This window comes from Martes martes, assembly GCF_963455335.1.
Source record: "Martes martes genome assembly, chromosome: 8".
Classification (NCBI taxonomy): Eukaryota; Metazoa; Chordata; class Mammalia; order Carnivora; family Mustelidae; genus Martes; species Martes martes.
Window position 1 is genome coordinate 42,562,172 of NC_137895.1, and position 9,914 is coordinate 42,572,085.

Below are 9,914 nucleotides of genomic sequence, written 5' to 3' on the forward strand. Positions count from 1 at the left end.
CAGTTTGCTTCATTCTTGGAAGCCTCATCAGAATTCTACAAGATCCAGGGGTACCTGGGTGGCTCGTGGTAAGCATCTGCCTTCAGCTCAGGTCACGATCTCCAGGTCCTGGGATCCAGTCCCACATCTGGCTCCTGGCTGACTCAGCGGGGAGTCTGCTTCTCCCTCCCCCTCTGCCTCTCCCCCTACTTGTGTGCTCTGTCTTTCTCTCTCAAACGAATAAATGAAATCTTTAGAAAAAAAAGGAGTCTGTGGTCAGTTTAACAGTCCTTTGATCTTCTCATATTTGGTGTGGTGAGCTATTAGCCATTCTCCTGAAGTACAAAGCTCATTTGTACCCACTGTACATCTGTTAGTTTTGCCTGGAGATCCCTTCCTTTTCCTTTCCATCTGATAAACTCTCACTTAGTTTTCAAGAACCAGCTGATACGGTTCCTGCTGTTTAAACAATGCCTATGTCTCCAGACCTCCCTTTGGCCAGATATGTTGCTGCGTCCTCTTTGCCCACACGGCACCTTGTCGGTTTCCTCACAATGCACCACTTTGTGCCATATTACATCCACTTACACACATGTCTCTCTCCAAAGGTCACCTCCTAAGGGTCAGATTGCCATCTGTGTCCCTCATTCCCTGCCCCACCCCTCATTTCTCTTCACTTTGACTTCTTGGCTATTGTACTCCTCAGTAACATGGTAGGACATAAGCTAGCGTCCCAGGCTCTGGTTGGCAGGTATGCCTTACAACAGTGCCTTGTGCAGGGTAGAAGCTTATATACAACTGAGTGAGAGTCAGTCCCGGCAAACTGACAATTATTTTTGGAAATTTAAACAGCCCCACATTTAATGGTACCAGGTACCCCTTGTAGACAACCTGGAATTAGCTTTCTGGCCCTTGAGGACTTGAAGGATTCTGATGGAATCAATTTTCTGGCTACAATTCTTTTGTGAACATAAGCCAAGATGAATGGTTTATGGGATAAGTCTAGGGGAAACCTTATTTCTATTTTCCAGAAAGGGATGAATGCTACTGGTGGTTTGATAACTCTTCCTTGCTTATAGCAATCTTGAGGTGAAAATGTCACTGAAATCTGCCCTTCCCCTCACATCATAATAAATAGAGATGCCAACCTCATTATACCTGGCACCACACCACTGAGACCAGAGGCTCTACAAGGCTAAACTACATTGAGAGTTTTTCCAACAATATTTTGCTCTTTAAAAACACCTATTATTCCAAGTTAACTACCTTGTTAGAAATGTTTTTGGGGGTGCCTCGGTTGCTTAGTGGGTTAAGCCTCTGCCTTTGGGTCAGGTCATGATCTCAGGATCCCGGGATCCAGCCCCACATTGGGCTCTCTGCTCAGCGGGGAGCCTGCTTCCCCCCTTTCTCTCTGCCTGCCTCTCTGCCTACTTGTGATCGCTCTCTGTCAAATAAATAAATAAAATCTTTAAAAAAATGTTTCTGCCCTCAGACCTCATTCCAACACATTTTTGTACATCAGAACCAGTCAGGCATGGGTTCAGCCCCTTTAGTTATTGGCTTGACGAAGACTGCCAGGAAATGAAAGTAAATAAATGAAATGTGGTGGGGATAGGGAGGCAGCAGAGTAAGAAGACCACAGAAGATGCTACCAGAGGGATATGTTTCCACATGTTGCAAACATGCCTTAGGGGGTTAAGAAACCAAAACCAGCTTGAGTTTAAAAAAAAACAAAAACCAAACCAAAATAAACAAACAAACAAAAAACTCAATGGGTGCCTCTGAATGTGGCCACTGGGACTAAATACTGTAGATTTGGGGGGCGGATTAGCCACAGGATGGTTTACTTAACACGGTGGCCTCTCACTGTTGTTTTTCTCATCCTCTGGGACACATCACGGGCTCTCCACCCACGCTCAGAGGAACGGGAGGATATGAAATTGAAGCCTCAGTCAGAGAGGCTTATTTCTCCCAATTTTAGAGCCCTAAATCCGGTCTCCAATTTCATAGAGGACCCATCCCTGAAAATGCATTCAGTCATCACGTCCTCTGATGGCTCACAAATGGAATAGAATCCCCCAGGGACATTGCTGTTATTAAAACATTGGAAGCCTGTCCAGACTGGTGAGCCTCACGGTTAGGTTTATGCCCATAACTGAACTCCTCAAGCTCTACCTCCCGGCTACGGAAGTTTGCTCCACTTACTTATTTTTAAAGGAATCTTGCAACCCCTACTCCTTCCTATTTACAGGTGCAGCAGCTTGCTAGATATTTTCTTAACACCAGATTCCAGTTTTCTCCTTACCCTTGAAAAGACAGTTTCAAGAGAATACAGGGCAGACGCTTACCTGAGTGTAATGGCCACAGACCTTGGTGCATCTCTGAGTCTCGAAGTCATAGTCCTGAACTTCACTGTGCCAACTTGTGATGGCTGAAGATGCAGAGAATAGGGATAGAGAGCCAGTCCAGATGTTTTCTCCCACCGAAGAGAAATTGGGGTGCAGCCTGTTCGAATGCAGCTGTCCATTGTGTGCAAACTTACAGTTTCTTGCCCACGCTTTTGCAATTAGGGCTAGTGCTGGGTCCCACGTCTGCCAAAAGGAACATTAAACAACAGGAAGGTCAAGAATGAAAATTGTGGTTTTTGAAGATCTTTCAACTGCAGTGAGGAAAAAGAGTTGAAGAGGGATCAGTGTAGACACTGAAAGATGAGAATGCTGGTGATGAGAGGGTGACTCAGCCTCCTACAGCTGAATGAGAGAACAGAAAGTCCTCACATGTCACAGAACAGAATTTGCCTCTTGCACAACCTTCCAGCCCTGCAGGCTGTAGGTAGGCACCACTAAATCTGCAGGGGGAATCAGGAAACATTACAGGCCACTGCACTCCCCTCACTGTCCCTTTAAAACAGTCTGGGCGAGACAGAAAGCCTGGAGCTGGATTTTGGACCAGGTGGCCAGCCTCCTGAATTAAGCAAGCTGCCATTCCTTTCCATTCAGAAAGAATGAAAACTGTCACCAGACAACGTACTAGGAGTGAGCAGAGTGAGAATCTGAAAGGGGAATGAGGCGTGATGAGGGTGATGATCCGAAAAGAGAAGGACCAGCTACCCTCGTGTCCTCCAGCTGAGTGGGGTCGACTGTAGAGGGCCAGAGGGAAACCTGATGATTGAGTTTTGCAGAATTCAGAATCTAAATGAGGGACACAGATCAGCATTTCACTGTGGGCCCATTATGTGCAGAATATGCTGTGTTTCACATAGTTTATATAATTTAATATACAAAATGTGGCCCTACCCTAAGGAACCTAGACACGTTAAAAACCCCACTCACAGCCACAGAGCTGGGACTCAAACCCAAACCTGATTCAAAATCATATCCTTTCCTGAGATGCCATGCTACCCTCTTGAGAAGGCCAATTGTCTGCCAGCAGCAAAAAAACAAAACAACACAACACAAAACAAAACAAAACCCCAAAAAAATCAAGTTTCGAGACAAAATAAACCAACAACAAAACCTTCAAAATTAAGAGGGAAGGAAGTGACCAAAAAAAAAAAAAAAAAAAAAAAAAAGTAAAATCCATCTACAACCAGAGGAAAGGAAATATCTTAAAAGAGAAGTAAAAGGTACTTGCTGAGCTCGCTAAAGAGAGATGAGTCAACAGAGGTGAACTGGATTCGTTTTGATCACAGATTATGAATTCACCGCACCCATGAATCACGATGAAAAAAAATAAAAGCATTCCAGATTAGCAAGGATTTACCTCCCAAGTCAGTACACATTAGTTGTTTTTTACTTACTTAGGGCACGATACTGCTCTTTTCCTTACCATGTATAGCATAGCACTGGCTGTTGGATTCACCTCCGATCGGAACTTGTTATGAATTCGAACACAGTCTTTGATGAAATCTTCATTTTTGATGTCTGGCAAACTGTTCGCTCCATATTCGTGACTGGGAACTACAGAAACCAGCCAAGCTGTCATCACAAGGGCGACTTGCATGCTCAGTGTGCCTGGCACGGAACCCCAGGAGGCGGGACCCCAGAGCCACGGCGGGTCCTGACCGGCTGCCTCTCTCACTGTTACTGACTTCAGCTTTCAGGAAAAACAAAAAGCAGAACATGAGTTCATCACAAGTTTAAAAAAATGGGTTTCTCCTTATATGGTTTGCCGCCACTTTTGGGCTTTTAACCCCGCCTTCTCAGTGGCTCTCAGTAACACAGCCCCTACTATAACATAGATTTTTATGAAGCTGCATCAGACTTTCTTTTAGTTAGGGGATATTTCCAAAGGAAATTCTAGCATCTCCAGAAATAACAGTCTCAATTTTTACGGAGGTTCTGGTGGTTAAATAAAAACATGTTTCTTACTTCTATAAACGTCTGGCAAAATGCTTTTCAGAAACTTTTTTTAAGAGTCGTTATCAGTTGGAATATCTGGCTAACATCTTACTTGACAGAGAATTCATTCTTGATGGGGTGTGTGTGTGTGTGTGTGTGTGTAACCAAGGGAAAGAGAGGGAGAAATGGTAGAGAGAGCACTTGTTTCAATTCCACATTTTAGTTTAAGTTCTGTTCCTGGCTAGCTGTAAGACCTTGGACAAGTTACCAAACTATAATCCTCAGCTGCCTATTTACTGAATGAGGCAAATAAAACTTTTTCTAGCCCCTTAATCAGAGAGGATTTGGGAGGATCCAATGAACCGGCGAATATATTAACTCAACACATATTAAATTTCTGCTCTGGGTAATGAGTTTCATAATAGGAGATAAACACTGAGATCTAGTGTTACGGAACCTGGACTGGATTGCCCGGCAGAAGAACCAAGTGGTGCTCAGATATCTGGGAGGATAGGAAGTTTATCTGACACCGGCAGGCTCAGAGAAGAGTGATCTCCAGAAGTCTGAGCCCAGAGCACAAGCAATGGGGGTAATTTATACACTTCTACTTCTGTATACGTGGTGCACTTTTGGTGCAGGCACAGAGTGGGGCAGGAAGAAGAACCCAGAAGGGCCCTGGGGCAGGGACTGGGATTCCCCTGCTGGCTTGGTCGGCCGTCTTAGAACACAGATTTTCCTTATCACTAGGAGTTCAGAGAAGTACGAGCTGTGAGATGGTGGTGACAGGGTCCCGGACAGTTGAAGGTCTAGGTAGAAGACGGCACCTGGGGCTAAGGACTTACAGAGGATGCTTAAGCCATTCTGGGAAGGGTCAAAATGGTTTTCTACAACAGCAGCGACGTCTTTGCTGAGCTGGAATCAGACTGGTGTTGATCAAGCAAAGAAAGGGTAAGGAGGTGAAGAGAACTGGAGGGGATAGGGACCACATACCTGATGCAGGGAGACCCTGCCCAGTTACCCAGCAAGGGTCCCACAGGACCAACCAAGAGGGTCTTTGGCTTAGAGAGGATGGAAATCAGACATGAGCCAGCAGGAGGTGAAAGCAGAGTTTGCTGAAGACAGACAGACAGACACACACACACACACACACACACACACACACACCTGAGCCAAAGGCAGGCACTTAACCGACTGAGCCACCCAGGTGCCCCTCTCTCTTCATCCCTTACAAGGAGGACATATGTAGAAGAGCTGACTGGCTCAGTCTGTAGCATATGCCAACTCTTGATCTCAGGATTATGAATTCAAGCCCCACATTGGGCATGGCACCGACTTTTAAAAAGTAATAATAAAGGAGGATATGTTATTTGCATTACAAGGCATGTGTAGAATGGGGAGGGGGTGCAGGTCCTAGTAAGACTAGAAGCTGGAAAAGAAGCAAAGGGAAAAAAGAGCCCCCCTTCCCCCGCATGGGATCCCTTCAGTTTCCCTGTCTCGTATCCAGCTATGAAGTTGAAAATATGAAGTCTTGGCAAGAACAGGGAAAGAGCCATAGCACGTTGCCTCTCTCTGTAGAGATGGTCTTCAAGTACGGCTGGTAAGAAACATGGTACTGGATCTCATGGAATTTAGAATCCAAATGGGGAGAGAGGTAAGAGTCACATCAGGGAAAACTTCTGGATTCTGCCAGCAGTTTGGATTTTATCACAAATCAAATAGGAAGTTATAGAAGGGTTTTTTAGCTGTAGTTGGGTGGGATCTGGCTTTAGAAAACACCAGTATTTTAGAAAATCAAGAAATATGGTGAATGGAATAGGCTTGGGGGATTATTTTTAAGATTTTTTTAATTTACTATTTATTTATTTATTTATTTGACAGACGGAGATAAGTAGGCAGAGAAGCAGGTAGAGAGAGAGGAGGAAGCAGGCTCCCTGCTGAGCAGAGAGCCTGACACGGGGCTCAATCCCAGGACCCTGGGATCATGACCTGAGCCAAAGGCAGAGGCTTTAACCCACTGAGCCACCCAGGCGTCCCTGGGGGATTATTTTTAATGGAAATTCTCTCTCTCTCTCTCCCTTTCTTTTTAAGGATTTCATTTATCTATTTGTCAGAGAGAGAAAGAGCACAAGCAGGGGAGAAGTAGGCAAAGGGAGAAGCAGGCTCACCGCTGAGCAAAGAGCCCAGTGTGGGACTCAATCTCAGGACCCTGGGATCATGACCTGAACTGAAGGTAGATGCTTAACCCACTGAGCCACCCAGGTGTCCCTTTCATGGAAATTCTTAAAAGAAGCATTACAGAACTCTAAACTGAAATTATTGCTGCCACTCCCCCCCCCCGCCCCCCAACAACCTCACAAAATACTCATATATAATCTCAATTGTGTCCAGGCTGCCTAAAATTGTACTAGCATTCCTTTCCATTTTATTGACCTAAGACTCCTAGTGCAAGACTCAGAGGCAATCTTTTGATCAACGTAGTGATAGTCAACAGTGAGACCTTTTGAGGTAAGAGGCAGGCCTCCTTCTTCTGAGTCTGTGAGCTAGACTGAATTTGAAGCACCAGAACAAGAAAAATAAAACCTTGCAAACAAGGAAATTCAGTGACATTTTGTGATCACTTGAACAATCCCCCAAACCCTTGAAGTTCCTAATTTCCACAACAAAAACATTTCCACAACAAAAGCGCACAGAAGTCGTTTACTCAGAACAGGAACTTTCAGCTAGGTTGCAAATACACGCCTCCACTTCTTTTCAAGAAGGCTTACAACTTTACTGAGTCTTTCTTCTCTTTACCCTGGGTCTTTGCCATGCTCTCCTTGAAAAGTATGTATGTGTGTTAAGAAAGATTTGTTTTCAGTGTTTATCTCTGAATGGTGGCAGTTTAGGTTTTTTTTTTTTTTACGTTCCTTATTCTCTTCTGTATCATGGAAATTTTTTTATAGTGAACATATATCTTTTTTAATCAGAAAAAAAAAACTAAAACATTTTTATTTTGGAGAACCGTGGGATCTTTCTAATTACACACAAATTAACACATACACACTGCTGATAAAACCGTGCATTGGTAAAAGACTAAAGGGCTTGTGGATGAATGATGAGGTAGGTAGGGCGTCTATCCCAGCATGTTTTACTTAAGAACCTTCTAAAACAAAAAATACAAAAAACAACAGTTCCAATAGCTGGAGATAATTGTATATATTACGGGAAAAATCTTACTCTTGCTGTGTTGTTCCAGGCCTTCCCCCCCCCCCTTTTTTTTTAGATCCACGATGGACTTTCTTATCTCTTGGGGAGAAATGATGTAGACTATATCCTTAATTAGATTCTGTAAATGTTTTGTTTCAAGAGGCGCTAGCCACCTACTACATTGAGGATGAGGGTGGGTGGGGATGGACAGAGGGAAAGGGTCCAGGAAGGGAGAAGGACTATAACGTTTATCAACCTAACACGAACAGGACACGGTTGTATTGTCTGTGTGGTAATACCTCACACAATAATAACTTGGTACAAGCCAGTGGTCTGGATGCCCGTGGGTCCAAGTTAACTCTAATCCTTATCCTAGGAGCCATTAGTCAGCACTGAAGAACTCTACTCAGGAATCCACACTCCAGAGGTGCTCGGAGCACTTCACATGCAGTTATGAAAACTGACACCAGAGAGCTTGTTAATTAGGGTAAGGATGTTAACAGTTTCCATTGGCAACATGAATGCTGTTCAAAGTGGATGGTGTGTGGGAAGACGGAACATACCCCCCTGCCATGGCATGAAGGAGGTTTAAGAGAGATAGTCAAGCACACTCTTACAGAGTCCCTGGTCCCAGCCCTCACCTGAAGACGGGATCCGACTTGAGAAGGGGTGTTGGGGAGCCTCGCATACGGGTGAATGGTTGGAGCGGACAGAGCGGAACTGTTTTTGTAACTGCTTGCTAAAGAATGTTTAGACACTTAGCAGAATTTGTCTAGGACTTGCTTTCATAGTAGCATAACATGAAAAATTGAAGCTGGGATGAGGAAACAAGTCTTTGCCTAGCCTGGGTCCCACGGGACGAGGTTACACGTGTTTAGGAAAGAACCTGACATTTGAAACCACGTGAGTTAGACCACGTGGCAGCAGTGATGGCAACCACCAGGCTGAGCTGGTTCATATCCGTTATCTCACTGTGCTTTCACAGTAGCTGTGGGAGATACATTATTATCCTTATTTTACACATCCCAATTTTGAGACTTTTTTAAAAGAAGTTAAACACCTGGACCAAGAGCATGGCACTACTGAGATGGCAACATCGGGTCTGCCTGACTGCAAATCCCGTTTGGAGTTGAGCACAGGTTCTTTTTTTTTTTTCTCCTTTAACTTATTTATTTGTCAGAGAGAGAGAAGGGCACGAAGAGGGAGAAACAGGCTCCCTGCTGAGCAAGGAACTCGATTTTCCATTCTTGGGACTTGATCCCAGGACCCTGGGATCGTGACCTGACCTGAAGACAGACACTTAACTGACTGAGCCACCCAGGTGTCCCCGAGCACAAGTTCTTTAAACTGTCTAGGTTCAAAGGTGGTCCTATGTACTGGCTGTAGAACTGAGCCTTCTACTTCTCTGTTCCTTAGTTTCCCTATCTTTAAAAAAGGGATAGTAATAACATCCACTGCATTAAATTGATAAGAAATTATTTAAAAAAAAATTCAGTTCATGCAAGACACATAAATACTACTTCTATTAACTGTTACTATTACTTCCCTTTAATAACCTAGGTATGCATATGTGTGTCCCACAGGTAAAAAAAAAAAAAACAAAACCTAGAACATTTTCATACTTTATGGAATTACATTTAAATAAGTTAATTATTAGAAAAAATATATCTTGACAGTATAAAAATTATTGTGGTAGGTTCACAATGGATTTTGATGCATATTATTCAGAACCGTGTTAGATTTGATTCCTTATGTCGTGATTTTTTTATGCCACTGCATTTGATATTCATTTGAATAATCTAAATTATTTATTTTCTTAATTTTAGAAATGGATGGACTCAATTATCATTATGGACTCATAATGATATTTTATAATTAGTTTTTAAGCATCTTTGGAGATCAAATGGAAAATGGTAGGCAAATGTCACTTTTTATTCAAAGGTCCTTCTCACATAAACACATTGGACTAGAGATATGCTCATACTAATGAATAAACTCATTTCTTCTAAGATAATATACAAAGCAGAAATATTGACAGTTTCATCTGTTAAACTGAAATACTTTTCTGGTTTTTATGTTTTGAGATCTTTAGCTGCATTATACATTTCTTTTCTCTCTTTTTTAATACATTTCTTTTCTCTACTCAACAATTGAAAGTATGCTTTCAAAAAACAATTGCCTTGTTAAGACTTGTAACTTTATAAAGTTTCATGTCTTGTCTAACTTGGATAACTGGGAGCTTGGGGTTATATGTAGTTCTCAGGATGAGGTTAGTTATATTTGTGTATTCAAGCATGACTATAACTATCTTGAATCTTGTAACTGTGGAGGAAGAAAAATTATTTCCCCAGTACCCTTCTAGATTCTTGGCTGAGACACCTCCTATAATAAAAAGACAGATTAGCACTG

At 42.9% G+C, this 9,914-nt stretch overlaps 1 protein-coding gene across 1 annotated transcript in view; it reads right to left on the reverse strand.

Moving 5' to 3' along the window:
- Nucleotides 1–4,073, reverse strand: part of GLIPR1 (GLI pathogenesis related 1) — a 17,317-nt gene extending 13,244 nt beyond the window's left edge. Inside the window, exons 1-2 of the mRNA XM_080810630.1 lie at nucleotides 3,808–4,073; nucleotides 2,328–2,570 (exon numbers count right to left, since the gene is read on the reverse strand). Coding sequence (XP_080666756.1) covers nucleotides 2,328–2,570; nucleotides 3,808–3,981 — 417 coding nt within the window. The 5' untranslated portion in view covers nucleotides 3,982–4,073. The remainder of the gene's footprint in view (nucleotides 1–2,327; nucleotides 2,571–3,807) is intronic.
- Nucleotides 4,074–9,914: the final 5,841 nt, after the last annotated feature.